At 43.8% G+C, this 22416-nt stretch overlaps 1 protein-coding gene across 4 annotated transcripts in view; it reads left to right on the top strand.

Moving 5' to 3' along the window:
• The first annotated feature begins 10941 nt into the window (after positions 1–10941).
• Positions 10942–22416, top strand: part of LOC110298299 (major histocompatibility complex class I-related gene protein) — a 19322-nt gene continuing 7847 nt past the window's right edge. The window contains exons 1-3 of one of the 4 annotated variants that reach the window (XM_029481590.1): positions 10942–11119; positions 19676–19751; positions 20600–20875. In XM_029481590.1, the coding sequence (XP_029337450.1) occupies positions 20620–20875 (256 nt within the window). In that variant the 5' untranslated portion in view covers positions 10942–11119; positions 19676–19751; positions 20600–20619. Of the gene's footprint in view, positions 11120–19675; positions 19937–20599; positions 20876–22416 lie in introns of those variants that run through there. The other 3 variants (XM_021167465.2, XM_029481521.1, XM_029481629.1) reach the window with 3 other exon arrangements.

Raw genomic sequence — 22416 nt, 5'->3', positions numbered from 1 at the left:
TATTACAATTCCTTGATTCTGTCAGCAGGAAAGGTAAATTAGAGGCCAGAGCAAGGAGAGTCTTCTTTGAATGCTCCATTCACTTTCCTTGTCTCTCAAGCCTGCCTTAGCAGGCTAAGGCTGCAGGTGGGCAAGGCTACGCGATTGGGAATGTTGAATACTCTGAGTTCTGTCCTATAAGCCTAGAAACTCAGAGAAATAGCTGGGCCAGACTGAATAAGATGGCCCAGGTATGAGCATATGTTGGAATGCCTGTTCTCCAGTTGATGCAACTCTTTGGGAAGGATTAAGAGGTATGGCCTTGTTGGAGGAGGCATGTGGACTTTAAAGTTTCAAAAGTCCAAGCCATTCCCAATTAATGTGCTCTCTCTCTCTCTCTCTCTCTCTCTCTCTCTCTCTCTCTCTCCCTCCCTCCCTCCCTTTCCCTCACCCCTTCATGGTTGTTGTGTCAACATGTAATTTCTCAGTTACTGCTCCAGCACCATGTTAAGATGCCTGCTGTCATGCTCCCCACCATGATCATGGACTATCCTCTGGAACTGTGGGCCCCAAATTAAATGCATCCTTTTATAGGTTGCCTTGATCATGGTGTCTCTTCACGGCAATAGAAAAGCAACTAAGACACAGGCTTTGAGACAGATGTCGCAGTGGCTAGAAAGTCACAGTACAGAAGATGGATGAAAAGACAAGGAGCCAGGCTTGTTGAAATGAAGGCATGGAGGGAGGATGCATTTGATAAAAGCTCTGGAGACCACAGAGGTAGACATTGTTGGTTCCTGATGAGGAGAAGTTGGTAAAAAAGAGGAAGAAGAGGGCTAGGGAGAAGTCTTGCAGCATTTGGAGCTGTCAGTGAGTTGGTTGTGTCCCAAGGAAGAAATTCCTACTCTTTGGGAAAATGAGGCAGTCAATGGAAGTAGGGGACAAAAGAGGCTAGTGGGAGAGAGAAGAATATGATCAAAGCACATTATATGCATATATGAAGATGCCACAATCAAACAAAGTATGTCTAATATATGCTAACAAAAATTATTATTTTTTTTTTTAAAGGAAAGAGACTCCAGAGGTCCAGAGATGACCTGATCTAGGGTATGTATTTCTTAGCTTCTTGTATTTTGGTCTTTCCCACTAAACTGTAAACTCCTGAGGGTCTGGATACTATGTAAAGTCATGACCATCTCAAGGGCTAGCATGGACCCTCATTTTCCAGCTTAATGGATTTATTAACTGAGTCACAAAGATGTAAGAGCTAGGAACAGAGGCTAGAGCATACATGCCTAAGGAAGCCTAACAATTAGGATCTGAAAAGAGACAACAGTGGCAATTGTGGCAGATCCAGGGAGCATGCAGGAACCGGGTATCCTTTCTTTAATATGTCACCTTCTTTCATCCTCTTTCAAACTAGAACTTGGCCCCCACTACCCAAGGAAAGGGAAGTTTTAGCTAAATGTGAGAAACAGAGGAAGTTATTTCTTTGTTTTCTGTGTTTTTGTGCCCCACCCCCACCCCCATTCAGCAGGGCCATGGTCTTAGGTGAGAAACAATAGCTCAGGAACAATGCCCAGTAAGTAACCAGTGCCTCCCACACTCCCACTCTTGCTGACCCCCTTGAAAACAACCAAGATTTCTTATAGAGTAAAAAATCCAAAGAGTAGTTGCTTTGGGGTCGAGTGCCAAACTTTCTGGGTTGCTAGAAATACTCTGTGTTTTGATAGAGTGTGGGGTCCAAGGGTGCATGTATTTGTCAGAATTTACCCAACCATGTCACTAAAATTCTGTTCAGGTTTCTGAGGGAGGCTAATGTGCCAACTCCATTTTCTATGAAGTCCCTGAGCAAGCTTCCTGAGGAAACTCTAGTCCCTGACTGGGTCTCCAAAGTTAGCAGAGTGGATGGTAGAGAGAGCTCACGTGGGTCCTGTAAGACAGGTGTGCAGAGATGAAGATATGAGGATGCAAAAAGTAGGTCACAGGTGTCAGAGCCCCAGAGCTGGTGGGGATGAAGACCAGAGGAGATCACATCAAAGCTCATAACCACGGATGCCTGCATCAAGGTTTAAATACAGGGCCAGAGGTGTGCAGAGCTAAGCAGTCACCTCAAAGCGTAGTCCAGTCCAGCCCATCACCAACTCTGATAAGTTGTCAGACCATGTGAGATCTCTTTCCTGGAAACAAAGGTTTTCCTCTGAAAAACAAAACAAAACAAAACAAAACAAAACAAAACAAAACAAAACAAAACGTCTTGGGAGGAGGCACCTTTAATCCCAGCATTTGGGAGGCAGAAGCAGTCAGATCTCTGAGTTTGAGGCTAGCCTGGTCTACAGAGAGTTCCAGAACAGCCAGGGCTATACAGAGAAACCCATTTCTTAAAGCCAAAACCAAAACGAAAGAAAGTTTGTCCGCTGCCTGGCACCAGGCTTCAGTCTTCTTCTCCCAGCGTGAGATTCCAGGGGAAATTCCTATTTCTTGGGGACCATTGTTTCCATAGTCTGAGAGCTAAAGGGAGGGGCACAGATGTCACTTTAAAACATCCCCATTCCTGTTGAGCCAGTTTACAAAATCCCTACTCCTACAAGGAATCTCTTCTACTCCCAAAGGGAAGTTATAACACACAGCCTGCTCCCTTGCAAGTTGTTGTAAAGAATCTAATGGACACATACACGAACACGTTTTACAAAGTATGAAACACCATAGACCATCCAAACTCACTTTTAGTATGCTTTTTTTTTATTGTGGTAAAATACTTATAAAATCTATCATCTTAAACATGTGTGTGCATGTTTTTTGTGTGTTTGATGATCCATGTGTGTTTGTGTGTGCAAGTGCACATAGAGGCCTAGAGACCAATAGACAGTGTGTGCAAGTGCACACAGGCAGATAGACAGTGTGTGCAAGTGCACACAGAGGTAGATAGACAGTGTGTGCAAGTGCACACAGAGGCAGATAGACAGTGCGTGCAAGTGCACACAGAGACCAATAGACAACCTGTTGTCATTCCTCAGATATTGTCAACCTTGTTTTCTGAAACAGGATCTCTCATCAGCTCAGACCTTGCCAAGTAGATTAGGCTAGCTGGTCTTCAGGCTCCGGGGATTTTCCCACTTCTGCCTCCTCAGCTCTGGGATCATAAGCCCATGCTAACACATCCATGTGTTCTAGAATTCAAATGTGGTAGTCCTCGTGCTGTGTGGTAACTACTTTACCCACTGAGGTAACACCCTAGCTTCTTCTCTCAGGCATGTTAAAGTGTACAACCCTACTCCAGAAATATTTTCATCTTCTGCCCATGAAACAACTCAACACTGTCCCCTTCCTCCAGTCTCTGACATCAACCCTCCTTCTCCTGTGTCCCTGAATGTGGTGGTCCTAGGTACCTCAGATGAGTGGACTCAGACAGAACCTGTCTTTCTGTGACTTCAAGGTTCATGTGTGTCATAGCGCTTTGCAGAATTTCACTTTCAAAGCTGACTAATGCTCGGCTGCTACACCCATCCTGGGACCGTCGGATTGCTTCCACCTTTTGGTGTTTGTGAATAATGATGCTTTCAGGAGAAATGTATAAATAGTTATTCAAGACCCTGACTTTGACTAATTTGAATGAATACTAAAAGTTGAATTGCTGTATTATATGGTAATTCTTTCTTTCTTTTTTTAAAAAATGCATTTGTAGGGACTATTTTTCATAGTGGCTTTACTATTTCGCACTAGTAGTTCACAAGGGTTCCTTGCCAACACTTGTTATTTTCTGGTCTGTTTAAATAGCAGATAACCCAATAGGTGTCAGGTGATATCTTTCAGTTGTGATTTTCATTTCCCTAGTGATTAATGTCATTGAAAATCTTTTCACGTGTTTCGAGGTCATTTGTATAATCTTCTTTGGCTTGTTCAGATCCTTGGTCTGTTTTTAACTAGATTGTTTGTTTTGTTGAGTCCATGCTAATTCTTTCGTGAAAGAAGCTAAAGAAGAAAAGGATATGATCATTATTGTAAACTTAAAAAAGATTTTTTTGTGTGTTTGTTTTATGTGCACGTGTGTTTGCCTGAATGAGTTAATAGGCACCACGGGCATACAGGACATACAGGGGCCCTTGGAGGTCAGGCAAGGGAGTTAGATGCCTTGGAATTGGAGTTACAGAAGGTTGTGAGCTGCAGTGTGGGTGTTGGGAACTGAACCTGGGTCCTCTGGAAGAGCAGGTAACATACTTAACCTCTGAGCCAACTCTTCCAACCTAATAACTGTGAGGCCCTCTGGGTCATTCCAGAAAATATTCGCTCATCTTAAACTCAATTGATCTGGCTGTAATTTTTCACATTTCCACCCAACAACAGGAATGTGCACACGCATGAACACACTGGTTGTGCTTTCTTTCCACTCTTTGGCTGTCATCATTATGTCTGTTTTGCCTTCTACATACTGCCTTAAAATGAACACAGATGCTGGGCGTGGTGGCGCACACCTTTAATCCCAGCACTCGGGAGGCAGAGGCAGGTGGATTTCTGAGTTCGAGGCCAGCCTGGTCTACTGAGTGAGTTCCAGGACAGCCAGGGCTACACAGAGAAACCCTGACTCCAAAAACCAAAACCAAACAAAAAAAAAAGAACACAGACAATGTTAGTCAGCTTATATGCTAAACACTAAAAAGTGATAAATAATTTATGGAATGTTCACTTGATGGCCATTAGAAACGTTTCAAAGTATGTCATGACAAAAATTACTAAAAAGGTCAGGTGGTCACATGTGTACCAAAACCACTGAAAACACAAGTTTAAAAAAATTTTTTTTTTATTATAAAGCAAGTATATGGGACTTTCTTTGGAACAATCAGCTCAATGACACGGTGACTTATACTTAGTATGAATGCTTAAGGTCTTTGCTTAGGCTTGTTGCCATCCAGGTCTTATAACTTATTAACCTGTTTATTCTAGTCTAAGTTCTGCAACATGGCTCATTAGTTACCTCTCCTCCAGTCTCGGCCTGCTTCTTCCTCCATGTCTTGCTGGGGAATTCTCCCATACCTAACTCCTAGAATTCCTATCTCTGCCAGAAATCCTGCCTATCCTGTCCTCCTTCGCTAGAAGCCATCAGTTTTTTGTTGAGCCGTGATGCTTTTACACAGTGCACAATAATATTATCCAAACAAGCAAGTTAAGAACCAATTTGATTCAAAGAACTCACATAAAGGTGGAAAGAAAACCGACCACACAAAGTTGCCCTCTGACCTCTACAGGTACACAAGGCACGGGCACCCGCGCTCACATGCTCACAAACACAATCACAATAAATACAATTTTTAAATTGTGTAAAGAAAACAAATCTCCATCCTGATTGAACCTTAAGAAGCAGTAAAGTTACATCATTAAATATGTATTATCAATGCTGAGAAATAGAAATTTGAAAAGAAACCTACAAAACAGAATTAGAACAAGTAAAATAAGTTCCTTAAGGAGGAGGTGAGAGGTAAATACAGAATAAGGTGGGAAGAGGGTGTCTTAGTTAGGGTTTTATTGCAGTGAAGAGACACAATGACCATGACCACTCTTATAAAGAAAAATATCTAATTGGGGCTGGCTTTCAGCTTCAGAAGTTTAGTCTGTTATCCTCATGGCAGGAAGCATGGCAGCATGTCGGCAAACGTGGTGCTGGAGAGGTAGCTGAGAGGTCTACATCTGTGGCAGCAGGCAGCGGGAAAAGAGAGTGGCACTGGGACTGGCTTGAGCATCTGAAACCTCAAAGCCCACCCACAGTGACACACCCCCTTCACAAGGCCACCTCTACTCCAATAAGGCTACATGCCCTAATTCTTTCAAATAGTGCAACTCCTTATGAGCTACAAAGGCCATTTTCGTTCAAATCACCAAAGAGGATAAAGGGAAATTTCAGGATACAAGTAATATGATAGGAAGGAAGGCAAGGGAGGTAAACACAGAAGAAGGGATGTCTGCAAAGTCTTCATCCCTCATCAAGAAAAGTCTTCTTTGCAATGGATGGAGACCATTACAGAAAACCACAGCCAATCAAAGTATAGAATTATGAAGCCTAGCCTTGATAGGTACATCTATAAACACCCCCACATCTAATTCTCAGAGAGCATTGCAGAAGAGAGGGCAGAACGATGTTAACAGCATGATGATCAGGGAGTTTGCTATGAGATTGTGGCTCCAAGAAGTATTAGAGACTAGACTCATAGAATCTCACCGCCATAACTGCCTATCATGTATACTGTTTTCCCTCTGTGAAGAGACACTGTAACCAAGGCAACTCTTACAAAAGGAAGCATCGAATTGGGAGCTTGCTAACAGTTTCAGAAGTCCATTGTCATCATGGCAGGAAGCAGGCCAGACCGGCGTAGTGCTGGAGGAGTCACTGAGAGTTTTACACCCCAGAGCTTCAAGCAGCAGGCAGAGACACTAGGCCTGGTGTGGGCTTTGAGTCCACCCCCAGTGACATGCTTCCTCCAACAAGGCCACACCTTCTAATCCTTCTAATCTTTCTCCAACCGTTCACCATCTAGGAACTAAGTAAGCAACTGTATGAGCCTATGGAGCCATTATCAACTCAAACCACCACATGCTCCTCCCTGAACCCCATAGGCTTATAGTCACAGAACACCAAATGTGTTTAGTCCAACTTTAAAAGTTGCCAAAATCTTTTACAACCTCAACACTATCTAAAAACCCAGAGTCTCTTCTGAGACTCAAGGTGATCTCTTCATTGCATCCCTCCCTGTAAAATCAAAATAAAAAGTGGGCCACATACTTCCAATATACAATGGCACAGAGTATACCTTTCCATTCCAAAGGAGAGGAAAGAATGTAACTATTGCTAGACCAGAGCAGAACCAAAATCCAGCAGGGCAAACTCCAGATTCTGCATTTCCATGTCTGATGTCAACCTTCAGTCAGCAGGTTTATTTATTGCAATCTCTCTCCCATCCGCTCTCTCAATCTTTTTTTTTTTTTTTTCGAGACAAGGTTTCTCTGTATAGCCCTGGCTGTCTTGGAACTCACTTTGTAGACCAGGCTGGCCTCGAACTCAGAAATCTGCCTGCCTCTGCCTCCCAAGTGCTGGGATTAAAGGCGTGCGCCACCACTGCTCTGCTGCTCTTTCTTTCTCTGTCTCTCTGACTCTCTGTCTCTGGCTGGTTCCACACCATGTCTGCAAATATCTTTGTCAAGTATCCCCCCCTACCCCCTACCCACCCATAGGTCTGGCACCTCCATCTTGGTGTCTCCAACTCAATTCAAGCCTCACGTTTATAGCTTCATGCAATGGTCTCTCCAGGCCTCCATGCAGGCTGTCTTGCCAAAAACCTGGCCTCCGCTGCTTTCCTTAACCATGGAGGAAGATTCTACAACCCCTTTCCTGTATCTTTCCTGCCGCTGCCAAGTTCAGCTTGCTGAGGCTGGAACCTGGGCTCCTCCCCGGACTTTTGTTTGCATAAGCTTTCGGTTGTTTGTGGTTTCCTCCGCTGCTTAAGCTTTCCTTTAATTTCTTTTCACAAGTTGCAAGTCTAGCTAGGTGGGGTCTTGCCCTGAGGTTACCGCTCCCTTAGTTCCACTTAGCATCAGGCTTTTCTTTAAACTACTTATCTCCTTGAGCACAGGTCTTGGCTCCAACACTTCCAGGAGATCTTTGTTGCTATTGTATGCTTTTTGTTGTTTGTTTGTTTGTTTGTTTGTTTGTTTGTTTGTTTGTTTTTAAAGACAGGGTCTCACTATGTAGTCCTGGCTGTCCTGGAACCAACTATGTAGAGCAGGCTGGCCTTAATCTCACAGAAATCTGACTGCCACTACCTCCTGAGAGCTTAATTTAAAGGCATTAGCCACTATACCTGGACTTTTTTTGTTTTGTGTCTTTTTTCAGACAGGTTCTCACTCTTCCAGATTCTCCTCTTTTTCTCAAACTGTACAATTTTATATTTCTTTTTGTTTTGATTTCTCTTTTTCACTGTAGGTCTGCCTAAGAATGATCCCTAATAACCAAGGGACACAGTCTACCCCAGGCTGTCTTGAAATCTCCTCTGCTAAAGTCATTAATACAAAACTCCTTAATTTTGCCTCAGACAGATTTTTAGGGCAAGAGTAAAAAGCAGCCACAATCTTCACCAAAATATAAGAAGAATGGTCTCCAGGCCAGCTAGTAATACTCTTTCCCTCTGAATCCTTGTAAGCTGGACTTCATCTTCCACACTGCTCTCAGCACCACAGTCTTCCATACTCCTGCTAGGTTGTCCCATTAAGCCATACTTAAAGCACTCAACCACTTTTCTAACCCAAAGTCACAACGTCTTCTGTATTCCTCCAAATAACACCATAGTCTGGCCTGTCATCTCAATACCCCACTTCTGGTACCATCTTCTGCCTTTGTTATTGTTCTATTGCTGTGAAGAGATAGCATAACCCTTAAAAAAGGAAGCATGTAATTGAGGGCTTGCTTACAGTTTGAGAAGGCTAGTCCATTATTATCACAGTGGGAAACAGACAAGCATCACTGAGAACTTTACATCCTGATCCACAGGCAGCAGGCAGAGAGAGCCACAGAGTCTGGAGGAGCTTTTGAAACCTCAAAACCCACCCCCAGCGACACACTTCCTCCAACAAGGCCACACCTTCTAATCCCTCTAGTCCTTCTGAAACAGTTCACAAACTGGGGACTAAGCATGCTAATATATAACCCTATGAAACTATTATCATTCACACCACTGCCCAGATGTGAACTGAACAAGATAATACTTTCAAACTTGTTGGCGAAAAGGCCATGAAGTTTCAACCTTACACAGAGAACTATAGGCAACCTAGAATGGGAAAGATAGCCTTCCCCAGGAAAGAGCACACAAATTGGTTGTCCACTGCCAAACAGTCAGCCCTGAAAACATACATACAGGTAACATTATATAGAGTTATAGTTAGGTGTGTGTGTATATATATATATATATATATATATATATGCATATGATAGCAATTAGTTTTAAAAATAAAGACCATGCCAGGCTTGGTGTCGCATGCCTTTAATCCCAGCACTCGGGAGGCAGAGGCAGGCAGACTTCTGAGTTCGAGGCCAGCCTGGTCTACAAAGTGAGTTCCAGGACAGCCAGGGCTACAGAGAAACCCTGTCTCGAAAAACAAAAAACAAAAAACAAAACAAAACAAAAAAAAAAACAGAGAGAGAGAGAGAACATACACCTACATGCATATCCACAACAAAATCACCAAAGAAGCATATACTAAAATATATCAGGAATGGTGTCCTCTGCCTTCCTACCTTTCACTAGCTTGCAATTAGATAAAGCGATTTTAAGCTACTTACACTTTTCATGCTTCCTTTTTAAGAGTACAGTATGAAATTTGGGGAACAAGCTATTAACAGGAAAAAAAAACTCAAAGGAGCAAATACATGGCACGGCGTGCAAGCATCATGGAGCAGCAACAGGGGTCTCTGGGAGGGGCACATAGATACCTATATTTGCTAGATGAATAGCCAAGGGAAAAAACAAAAGAGGAAGGAAAGGAAAAAAGAGATGCAAGCATCTGAAAAGAGGCCATCAAATAATTTCTTTTAGCTTTTTGTGGGGAAAGGAAGACATGCCTACATTTTCCACTCTCATAGAAAGCAAAAATTAGGTGGCTGCAAACAATATATATTTTCTCTCCAATCATTTAGTTCTGAAGACAGGTCTTATGGGGAAAAAAACAAAACAAGACAAAAGAAAAAACCACCATCAACAACAACAACAACAAAAAAAAAAAACAAACAAAAAACCAGCTTTTGACACATGCATTCTTTCTAGAGGTTCTGGGGTAGGGTCTGTAACCTTCTCATTCCAGGTCCAGGGGCCTCCTGCACTCCTTAGCTCATGCCCTCTTCAGCAATGCATCTGCTGCCCCAGACCCTTCCCAGATTCTGACCCTCTGCCTTCCTGTAATAGGGACCCTTGTGATTAGATTGGTTTTTCCAGGTCCAGGATCATCTCTCCATCTCTGCGTCTTTAAATCAATGGAACCTGCAAAGTCCCTCTTGCCATATAAAGTGTGTTATACTCACAGGTTCTGAGCTTTTAGAGTGGGCCATCTCTCAACTCACCTCTGAAGGAAACCAGGGGTTTGATTCTCCTATTCCCTCTTCCTGCGTAATAAACAACCACACTGACTCAACAGTCCTGTGGAATACACAGATTTCTTTTAAAGGGGAAACTGCCCAGCCATGGTGCAGTCTGTGATTCTGCCCCATGTCAAAGAGATTTGACCATGTCAAATCAAGCGCGGTGCCTGACCCCAAGCCAAAGCCTGCCTTCTCCCCATTCTTCTCTCTATCCTGCACTTCCTCTTTCCTGTCTAGACCTGTTCCCCAGCTCCCTGAACAGCCTCAGCTCTGTTTCCTAACTTGTCATGTGCTTCTAACAACAATGTAACCATAGCTTGGAGACTGCTTTCCTTGAAAGATGAGTGGCGACCCCTCAGAGTCTCCCATAGGCCTTTTCTTTTCCTGATTCAACAGGGATGTTTGGGGTCTATTGTTCTAGGTAAAAAATATATATATATATATATATACAGGAAAGACAGGCATAAATAAAAAAATTACAGGACATTCTAAATGGTACATGCTATCTGAGATGGATGGATGGGAAAATCATACTAAGCAGGGAGTTCCAAATCTTAGAACCCAGGGTGCGATTTCCTTTGTCCCTTGGTTAAAAATCTAAACTCCAAGAAAGAACCAAAGGCAATAAATTACCCATGTCATTAATTTTTGCTTCCCTATACCTTTCACGTAATTGAGCTACAGTTGGGAACTGGATGAAGAGAAGACAGGAGCAAGCCGAGTCCGAAACCCACAAGGGGTTAATGTTTATTGCTTTCATTTTTGTAAGTCTCTATTCTACCTAGCAACTAATGACACCAGATATATTTACCAGTTCTTACTGGAGAATGCTTCCCCCTGCCCCACCCCACAGTGCTCAGTTACCAAGTGTAAGTAAGTCGGTAGAGTACAAGTTCTCTCATCAGGGGTCTGTCACTGTCTGAGGTTTAAAAAAAAAAAATCGGAAAAGCAAAGGACTTCAGCACGGGTTGATGATGCTCCTGTTACCTCTGCTCACTGTATTGTTGGCGAGGCGAAGCCATACTCGTAAGTATCCCGAGTGCTCTTTGCTTCCAAATGCAGTGCTGAAGCATAACGACGGCTTTGCTTTCTAAACTTGTGGTGCAAACTATAAAAAAGCCAGAGACAAACCCACAGGTCCTTTGTACCCAAGACTTGAAGGGTGATGGACCAACTGGCCTGCTGTTCAGATGTGTGTGCATGGATGCCAGCCTGCCCAGAAAGACTGCCTCACTTTTCCTCTGAGAGCTGTGTCCCTACTTTTCTGCTATACCCTTACTCTCCCTTCTGTTTCTCTTCTGTTCTAACAATGAACCTGCGTGTAGGGAGAGTTTCAGGGGAGTTGAACCATCCAATCTGTCCACCGTTCAGACCGATAGATCATTCTTCCTCCTCAGGACATCCTGTAACAAAAGATGCAAGAAAGATGAAGCCATGACTCTGAGCTCGTTTACTAGGTGTAGAAAATATTCATGGATTAAAAACAAAGTTCTGGGGCTGGAGAGATGGCTCAGTGGTTAAGAGCAATGGCTGTTCTTCCAGAGTGCACCAGTTCAATTCCTGAAACCCACAGGGCAGTTCACAACTGTCTGTAATTCCAGTTCCAGGGGATCTAACATCTTCACATAGACATACATGCAGGCAAAACACCAGAGTACGTAAAAATAAGTGAAAATTCAATAAACATCGTAGTTTAGGGAGCTTGTGTCTCTAAGGGATCAAGAGCCCTGTGTTGCCACAAACACAGGAGAGTCCGTGTGACAGGAAGTGCTAGCCTTCTCTACCCTAACCAACTGCTTTCCTGCTGGCTGTTAGTGCTTTTAAAGGTTCACAGGAGAATTGCAGAACTCCGATCAGGCCACCCAAGCTGCTGACTAATGTTCATGCCAGGAAGGAACTCTTTCAAATCGTGTCTGTGTTAGTTCAACAAGTATTGATTGATAGCTTGCTATGTGTCAGCTGATTGGAGGAATGTAACAATTGGATATGGTGATGCAAACTTACAGTCCTAGCTACTCTAAAGGCTTAGGGGGGAATGGTGAGTTTGAGGCCAGTTTGAGTGCCGAAAGAAAGAAAGAGAGCAAGAGAGAGGAAGGGAAGGAGGGAGGGAGGGAGGGAGGGAGGGAGAAAGAGAGAACAATAAAGATCAGGTTAGGTGTTTCTCTGGCTTAAGGAGATTGCAGAACCCTCTGGCACAGTGATCACAGTGAACACAGGTCTTCTGCCTTTAGCCCAGGCCTTTCTGTGATACTGCTGGACTTCCAAGTACCCCGTACGTAGATAATTTGTGGGTAGTTATAGGATGGGGTGCTGCACTATGCTGGTTGTTTTCCTCTGACTCTTAGATGTGTTCCTGCTGTGTTGCTTTGTGTTCTAGAGGCTGAGGGCTACAGACTGCATCACCCAGTCCTAGCTTCTGTGTTGGTTCACTTGGTAGGAAACGCTAGGAAAAGAGAAGAGAACAAGGAGAAATGAGAGATTGAAGTTTGGTTTTCTTGCCTCCTTCCTTCTTTCTAGAAGTCTCTGGCAGTAGCTATCTGTAGCTCTCTGCAGTGTAGGTTGTTTTTCCTTTTGTCTGAAAATCCCTCTTCTTTAGAGTTTTAGCTTCCGCTGGGCTTTAGCAATTCTCATTAGCTGCCCATTTCCCTATAATCTTAGGGTGAACATGGTTTATTATAGTTACTTCCTTATGGTCTCTCCATGGGACCTATCTGGTAAGGGCTGTTTCCTCCCATGGTTCTCACTAAATGAACTTTGAGGAAAATGACAGGGAAGGGATTTCAGATTTATGGGAAATAACTTAAGGCCTACATGATGTTTGTCTCCAGTGTTACTCATAAATAGATACTTTTACACCATAGGTGGATGGCGGACACGGGGAAGAGAAACCAGAGTGTTTGAGACATAACTCCAGGAAATGTTAAGATAATTCTCACATTACGTCCAGCACGTTGCTCTCCACAGCAGCATAGCCCACAGGTGATCGTGCATAACTCTATATACTTTGCGAGTTTCATCTTGATATAGTTAAAGTTAATTTCTTGATGTTATTCATAATTTAATAGATGAGTTAGCCCGCTACATCAATCTACTTTATGAATGATGCTTCAGAGATAAGGATTGATCATGGACAAACCAGTTGTGTTAGTGTTAGAAGATGTACTTGTAGATTATCTGCTTAGAAATCACCTTGAGCCAAGCCAGGGTGGCCCACGCCTTTAATCCCAGCACTTGGGAGGCAGAGGCAGGCGGATTTCTGAGTTCGACACCACCCTGGTCTACAGAGTGGGTCCCAGGACATCTAGAGCTGCACAGAGAAACCTTGTCTCAAAAATAAAACAAACCAAAGAGCGGGGTGGGGGGTGGGGTGGAGGGAGAGGAGAGGAAGTAGGGAGGGGTAAGGGGAGAGGCAGGGAGGGGAGGGAGGGAAGGAGGGAGAGAGAGAGAGAGAGAGAGAGAGAGAGAGAGAGAGAGAGAGAACGAGAGAGAACCTTGAGTTCAAAGAGTTGGCATGAGAAAATAGGGCAATTAGATTTCAGTCTGTTTCCATGGTGCTGTTGCCTAGGTTCATGCAAAAGAAATTTCTACAAGACAATATTTCATTCCCCTAAAATTCTCTTCTTCATAGTTGATATTGAATGTATCTAATTCTGATAAATAGATTTTTAAAAATATTTTATTTATTTTATATACGTGAGTACACTGTAGCTATCTTCAGACACACCAGAAGAGGGCGTCAGATCTCATTACAGATGGTTGTGAGCCACCCTGTGGTTGCTGGGACTTGAACTGAGGACCTCTGGAAAAGCAGTCGTTGCTCTTAACCACTGATCCATCTCTCCAGCCCAGATTTTTCTTCTAACCAGGGAGAACAGCTATCTATTCTTGCTGGACCACAATCCTCTTACCTTAGAGGATTGCTAAAATTTCAAGGGAAGAGGTCTAGACTAAAGGTCAAACACACAGCTCTTTAAATGCTTTTACTTTATGAAGCTCAAGTTGACGTAGACACTAGGGACATGATTTCTGACATCTAAGTTTATATTTTTAAAAAATCTTTTAAGAATATAAGCGTCAAACCACATTTTATTACACTTTCAATGAATTCTTTAAAAAGAATAAGATTCACTGTGAGTTCAAGGCCAGCCCGATCTAGAGAGCAAGTTCCTGGACAACCAGGGCTACACAGAGAAACCCTGTCTCAGGAAAACAAAACAACAACAGAGAATAGGATTCAAGAAATTGAGATTCTCCTGGGGTATATGAGATGTGTGGTCATTACTGTACTCAAGGTGTAGGGAGGGGAAAAAAAGCACTTCAGGCCCTCATTCATTCTCTCTGGAGCCCCACAGTGGTCTCCTTGAGGTTCTTCTAGTATGCAAAGCATGCACCCTCAAGGATTTGGGCTCAGTTATCTGGAAGGGTCTTCCCCCATGGCCCCTCCTTCACTCCAGACACAACTCAATGTTACCTGGTCAAAGAAGCCATTTCTGGTCCGTTTAACACTTCACTCTCTCTCCTTTCTCTACTTTTGTTTTTTTTGTTTGCTTGTTTTGGGGGTTTTGTTTGTTTGTTTGTTTGTGACAAGAATTCTCTGTGTAGCCCTGGCTGTCCTGGAATTCACAGAGATCTACCTGTCTCTGTTGCCCAACTGGGATTAAAGGCATATACCACCATGCATACTAGTTTCTTAATACAATTTATTATCACTTGACCTTGTATTATATATTTGTCAGTTGACAATATCCCTTCTAGAAATTATCTCAGAGAACTGGTCCTTTATTTGTTCCATATTGTGCTCCTAGCATCTAGAACTATGTTTACTGGAAATTCAGAAAAGAATAATACTTATATGACGTGAAGTATTGGTAAATGTTAAAGGGGTAACCATGAAAGAGTAACTGTAATGGTTTCAATAGGAAATAGTCCTCACAGGTATATGTGATTGAGCCCTTGGTTTCAGATGATGGCTCTGTTGTGATATTGTGAAGTTTTAAGACACGGGACTTAGCTTGCAGACTTAAGGCTACAGAGGCAAGAATTGAGAGGTATAAGTTGACCCTACTTCTATCCCAAGCTCAGTACTTCCTAGCTGTGTAGTGTGAGGATAATGAGCTGCAAGCTCCTTCCTCCCCAACTAAGCTAATCCCAGCTTCCATGCCTTCTCCACTATGAGGGACTGTATTTCCTTAAGCCATTATGCAAATAAGTCGTTCCTGCTTTGTGCTGTTTCTGTCAAGTATCACATCATAGCAATGAGAAAAGCAACTCATACAGAAAATTGGTCCCTGGGTATGGTCATTGCAGTGCTAAACCTGACTATGCAGTCTGTGGGACTTCAGAAGTGAAGTGTTAGAGTAATAAGAAAAAGTTTGGAGCTGTGGACTCCAAATGCTGTAACTAGAACTTTGTGGGATGTTCTCGCAGAGGCCAAGAGGGACGTTATCAGGAATTGGACTAGAGGCTATTCCGGCAAAGAATCGATGTCCCCCCTCCGTGTCCTGAAAGTCAAAATGAGGCTGAATTAAAGAGCAATATACTAATTTGTTTGGTGAAGAAAATCTCTAGTCAGAAGTGTTCAGACTGTGGCGGTTACTGTCCCTGCTTTTAGCCATATTACAGCAATAGACAGCTGAAAGCTGAGGGGAAATATTTGAAAAGTATGTAGTTTGGCAGGGAAAGGGACCTGAATATAGTTGTGGTCAAAGCAAGTGTGGGAAAAGCTGTGATAATTCATACAGGTATTAGTACTATTAAAGAAAAATCTCACATCTCTCCAGCCCCAAGATTTTGGATTTTGATCAGTGTTGGAACCCTTAAGATGTTAGGGGGTGGAGGGCTGGGGGCTGGGAAAATGGCTCAGTGGTTAAGAGCACTGACTGCTCTTCCAGAGGTACTGAGTTCAATTCCCAGCAACCACAAGGTGGCTTACAACCATCTGTAATGAGATATGATGCCCTCTGCTGGTGTTTCTGAAGACAGTAACAGTGTACTTTTTTTTTAAAAATGATTTTCAGACAAGCAAAAACTTTAATAAAATCAATCTCTCAAAGTAAAATAAATAAATAAAAAGATGTTAGGGACTTTCACAGTTGTAAAATGCACCTTGTATCATGAGGTGGCCATGGGCCTCTAGGGTCAGGGCAGAATGCTGTGGATTGAATGTGAAATGCACCCCCCCTCAGGTTTGTATATTTACACACTAGGTGCTCAGTTGGTGGTGTCTCTTGAGAAGTTGTGTGGTTTGGGGGCACAGAACCCAGATAACAGGCCTTAAGGTTGGCTAAGGGTTATTATCGTCCAGCACACTTCTAGCCTGAGTCCTCTGCTTTCTGACCTGGAAAGATATGAGGAACCATAGCACAAGCTCCAGCAAGCCCAGACCAGGCTGATCCCAGCCACTCTTTCCTCTTCTCCATGGACTCTACTCCTTTATTCCATGAGCCAAAATAAGTTCTTTCTCCCTTAGGTTTCTATCACATATTTCTCAGTTGGAACAAGAAAAGTAATTAATACAGTGGCTAAGAAGTCAGACTGTCACATTTGTCATTTTTAGACTTGCCGTTAAGAGCCAGTCGCAGCCGGGCGTGGTGGCGCACGCCTTTAATCCCAGCACTCGGGAGGCAGAGGCAGGCGGATTTCTGAGTTCGAGGCCAGCCTGGTCTACAAAGTGAGNCAGCCTGGTCTACAAAGTGAGCTCCAGGACAGCCAGAGCTATAAAGAGAAACCCTGTCTCGAAAAACCAAAAAAAAAAAAAAAAAAAAAAAAAGAGCCAGTCGCTTGACAGTTGTTAGGAGAGGGGACTAATGGCTTCTGCTGCATGCAGAACCATCGACATCACTGCATGCTTTGAGGAGTGTCCCGAGGTTCTTTTAACTAAAATACAGCCATTTACTTCTCTCCTCATTCCCACAATCCCCGGGATCTCAAAGAGTAGTTATCAGAAATCACAATCGTTTTTACCTTACTAAGACACTGAGTTACTTGAAGAGGGTAACAATAAACTGCTCTTTGTTGACATGGCTACCCAATCAGAACTTCCTACCAACAGGAGGAAGATCTGCTTGGGCTCTAGGGACTGGAAGATCAGAGACTGAAACATGTCTGACACAAGGGGGCAGGAGAGAGCACTTTAATCCAGGCTCTGGAAGAGTCTCGCAAGCAGAGTTGAGTAGTCATAGGTAGAGAAGCTCCCGATGTGAGAGTTCAGATTTTGATTTCTGGTTCCTTCACTGTGGCTTTTAAGGTTGTGCTTAATTTAGTTAATTTTGAGTAATGTACTTAATCTCTCTGCACCTTCCATCTGTGGAATGGGAATGATGGGACCCACCTTGAAGGATGTTATTGTGAAGGCTGGGGATGTAGCCCGATAGATAAGAGTTCTTGTCTAGCTTGTACAAAGTCCTGGATTCAATCCCTGGTGCCACCTGAACCAGATTTGGTGATTTGTGAGGCAGGAGAATCAGAAGTTCAAGGTCATGGTTGACTACATAGAGAGTTTGAGGCCAGCCTGGGATACATGAGACCATGTTTTGTTTTGTTTAATTATTGTGAGGAATGAATGAAGCCAATGTTGCTCAAGGGTTTGTATGGCACTGGCCACATGGTCCCTGCACAATAAATAAATACACATTAATAGTTATGATGGAGGTACCTGCTGCCCTTTAGAACTCACTGAAGGTGTAACTGATCTCGCTTGATTTCCTTGGAGGATTTCTCAGGAACACTTCTACGTGAGCAGGGCTGCTGTCTTGCCTACACCCCATTGGTGCCTTTTTTTTTTGGTTTTTCAAGACAGGATTTCTCTGTGTAGCCCTGGTTGTCCTGGAGCTCACTTTGTAGACCAGGCTGGCCTCGAACCCAGAAATCCACCTACCTCTGCCTCCCAAGTGCTGGGATTAAAGGCGTGGGCCACCACCGCTGGGCTCGGTGCCTCTTTTGTGACACTTGTATTTGTTCTGTTATATAAAAATCCCCAGTTAGACTGTAAATTTCTGGAGGGAAGAAGTGGTACCTGATTCATTTTCCTCTTCTGACGTTGCATCATAGCTTGTCCATGGTAGATATTCAATGAAAACAAGTCCAGGGTTTTATATTCCAGTAATTTTCCTTAGATGTTTGTCAAAAGTGGCCCAACTGCTATTGTACCAAGTTAAAGAGACAACGCTCGGGGGTGGGAGTGGGGCTGGGTGTGTGTGTGAATGAGCCAGCACGCTGGTGTGAGAGATGCTTGTCGAGTTGAATGGACTCCCCAGCAAGGCCCAGGAGATTTGAGTAAACAGTAAGTGATCCTTGAGGAGCAGTGTGACTGGCCCAGCTAGACAAAGCCAAATGCTAAGCTCATAGATGTCAGCTCCACAAGTGAGTCATGTTGGTGAGTCATGGAAAGGGGCCAACCCAACCTGACTTCATAATCGTCGGAGCGGAGCAAATGATTTCGAAATCACCGTCTGTGTAGAACAATTTTAGTCCTTCCAAATGATTCGACCTTAGTAGTTATAGTAAATCTTCAAATATCTGGGCAACACATTCTGGTAAGATACGAATTGTCACAAGGTCTGGCATGCTATGAAGGGGAGTGTAACAAGGACTTTTCTTCATCTTCCCTGGTCTGAATTACCGACTTCATATCTGTCAGCCGACATCCCTGGATCATGAAGTGCCATTTTAGAAGCCTGGCTAAGTGCCAGGCACAACGTATACCTGTAGAGGCACCAGATGGGTCCCACAGAGAATGAAGAGAAGGCTGTGGTGTCCTTGGCCAGCATGCACGCCCTCTCTCCCCTTGGCCTGCTCAGCTCTTGGCCCTGAGATCTTCTCCAAGATGTCACCCTCTCTATAGAACCTTTCCTAAGAGCCCACATTGACATGATAGCCCATATACGCTACTTCTAAAACCATCTTCCTTTACCTATACTATGTCCTGAACTTCTTGCACTATCTAGGAGTTCATTTCAGTTTACCTTGACCCTTACTGATGATCACAATCCTCATATTGATATTTCAATGGACGAAAAAGTAGAAAAATAGTAAGAAAGTAGCTACCAGGAGTGGTTGGGTATAGCAAGAAAAAGCATGGTGCTTTTGAAAGTATTTTCTGCAGGAGGCCTGAGCCTTAATGGCTGTTCTGACTCTGTTTAATCTGGGAAGAAGGGTACATACCCCAATATATGTAGCTGGAAGATGGTAGAATGATGGCCCTCAATTATTAACCCAGAGGCTTTATTAGTAAAACAAGTGGTTGGACTGTCAGGGTTTTCTTTCCCTCAGAGGCTCTGAGGGCTTCTTGAGGCATATCTCCACGCCTGCCCCATCCCCATCCCCACCCACCCAGTGAATAGTTTTGGTTCTTTCCCCAAGACCAGAACATCACACTGTAAGTGACTTACAAGTTGAGGTTACCAATAAAGTTTCATCTTCAGTCACACAGCTGAAGTCTTTCCAGATCATAATTACTAGGATTCTATAGTTGTGTTGGATAAAGTAGTGGCTAGGACATTGGTGAGGGGATGCCAGGGACTGCGGTTATTACATTCTGTCATCTGTGACTCTCAACGCCTTCCTTCCTTGTCTCCTTCTCAGGGACCCACTCCCTGAGATATTTTCGTCTGGCTGTTTCCGATCCTGGCCCCGGCGTCCCTGAATTTATCTCTGTTGGGTATGTGGACTCACACCCTATCACTACATATGACAGTGTCACTCGACAGAAGGAGCCGAAAGCTCCATGGATGGCGGAGAACCTGGCACCTGATCACTGGGAGAGGTACACTCAGCTGCTAAGGGGCTGGCAGCAGACATTCAAGGCGGAGCTGAGGCACCTACAGAGGCACTACAACCACTCAGGTGTGACTGCAGCAGAGATGAGCACTCTCCCTCACTGGCTACTCCCCAGAAGACAGGCCCTGGGCTGTCTACGACAATTTCACCAGTTACTTATATTCTCTGTAGAAAACTTAGAAAATCAGGTTGCTGGAGTTCAGTGACCACCATCTCCCCCATGACTCTTCCACACTGACCTGTAAAAACCCTTTATCCCTTGTGCCCATATTCCTATCCCATTGGTATCCAACACTCTTCTCTAACCTCATTCTAGATTTGCTCACCTTAGGATTCATGTGCTGATGGCTAGTCTTCATGATTTGCTTATTTCTGCATAGAAACTTAAGATTTTAATTGTCCCAGATATATTTCTGGCTCCTGCGTATCTCTTGCTCCTACACGGCACTCAGAATAGCTATGAAATTTATCAATGAATCATCCCAAAGATAGGCTAATTCCCCAAGGCAAGCTTCATCATGATCCTTTGGCATGCAGTAGGTTCCCCACCGATGTCTGCGAGTAGGTGGGTCTGCCGAACAGGAACCTTTTGCAACTCAAATATACAGACCTGTGTGGTAGTGTCTTCTAAGGCAAAAGTGCTTTCAGCCATGCTCCAGTTGTACCACTTGAGAAGTTTCTCTCTGTCTCTGTTTAAAGCCATCCTCCCATAGGCTGTATATGTTTCAGGGCTTCATACCTACCAGAGAATGATTGGCTGTGAGTTGCTGGAAGACGGCAGCACCACAGGGTTTCTCCAGTATGCATATGATGGACAAGATTTCATCATCTTCAATAAAGACACCCTCTCCTGGTTGGCCATGGATTATGTGGCTCACATCACCAAGCAAGCATGGGAGGCCAACCTGCATGAGTTGCAATACCAAAAGAACTGGCTGGAAGAAGAATGCATTGCCTGGCTAAAGAGGTTCTTGGAATATGGAAGAGATACCCTAGAAAGAACAGGTAATGGGAAGAGAGAACACCTCATTCTTAACACGCCTAGGAAAACTGGCTTTGTGTCTAACTTCCTCTTCTGCGGGTGATATTCACCCTGTACTGAAATCTGTCTCTTGCTTGGACTGTTCTGACCTGTAACCCCCCCAAGAGAACTCTCATTAGTTATATTTTTAGCAGCATCTTGACAAGCCTTAGCAGTTCCACTTGTCTTGACAGAATGTAACACCTCCAAGGGCACCTCTATCAAAAAAAGTCCTCTCCTGTCAGTGAGAGGCTGGGGAAAGCTTTTGGAAGTGGGGCTGTTGTTGCAGATTATTTAAGAAGCAAGGGTTCGCAGAATCCCCGTGTGAGTGCAAAGCTGGTCCTATGAAGAAGAGCCTTGGGAAGACAGGCTTTTCCTTACTTGGGGATTAACTCTTCAACTCTTCTGGGCACAGATTTTATCTTCTGCCATAAATGCATGGTCCAACTGGTCAACTTCAGCAGCATGTGGAATGTTGCATGTTGGATTGGATGACTCAAAATGTTTCAGGAAATCCTGAACACTGTAGACCTTTTCCCATGAAAGTAATGACCAGTCTGGGGGACTTTCCAGAGACATAGCAAGCCCTGGGTTGGGAGGAAGGGTATGGGCTGTGGTTATAAACATGTGCTGCCTTGCTGGGTGGTGGTGGCTCAAGCCTTTAGTCTCAGCACTAAAGAGCAAGAAGCAGGTGGATCTCTGTGAGTTCAAGGCCAACCTGGTCTACAGACTGAGTTCTAGGACATCCAGGGCTACACAGAGAAAGCCTGTCTCAAAAACAAAACAAACAAAGAAAATAACCATGTGCTGTCTGTCTAAAATGTCCAGGCTTTGGAGGTAGATGGTTAGAGCCTGATATTGGCTTTCTTCCCTACTAGCAGAATAACTACCATAGGCTCAATGGTTGTAGTTAACGACCCTATTTCAAACAGGCTCACATCCTACTTGAAAGCAAGAATCAGAGCAGCACAGGGACCTAAGAAACCACAACCCATGCTTAAATGCTGTTCTCCACAGTAGTAGAGGATTAGCTGAAGCTAGGAGCACAAATCTTACATCCTTGTGGCTTCTCTAGTCCACAAAACAGGCTACTACTGTCTCTGAGTACTTGTTGCCTAAATAAATAAATCAGAAGAGAACTGGTCTGAGTTGGTTCACATGTAACTTCATTAACTAGTCACTGTGAACATCGGAAAAGACTTCAAAGATTAACTGTGGGTAACGAAATTCTGGCAGGAATTAAGGTGCACACACATCCAAAATGGTCATGTTTCAGAGATTCACCCACGGCTCCTTTACAGGGGGTCTAGTGAGGATCCAGTAAGGGGTGGTGAAGTGTCTGACAAAGTGCGACATGAAAATACCACCACACTAGTGCGCCATCCGAGGGGCAGGAAGAGGGGGCATCCGCTAGCAGAGTTCTGCAAGAGTTGGTGGGCTGAAAGAGGATCCTTTTGGGAGGTGTGACTAAAGAGGAATGTGCCCAGGGCAGGACTACCTATGTATTCTTTTTTTTTTTTTTTTT

Source organism: Mus caroli, chromosome 1 (assembly GCF_900094665.2).
Source record: "Mus caroli chromosome 1, CAROLI_EIJ_v1.1, whole genome shotgun sequence".
NCBI classification, from domain to species: domain Eukaryota; kingdom Metazoa; phylum Chordata; class Mammalia; order Rodentia; family Muridae; genus Mus; species Mus caroli.
This window is presented reverse-complemented; position numbering and strand designations above follow the sequence as displayed.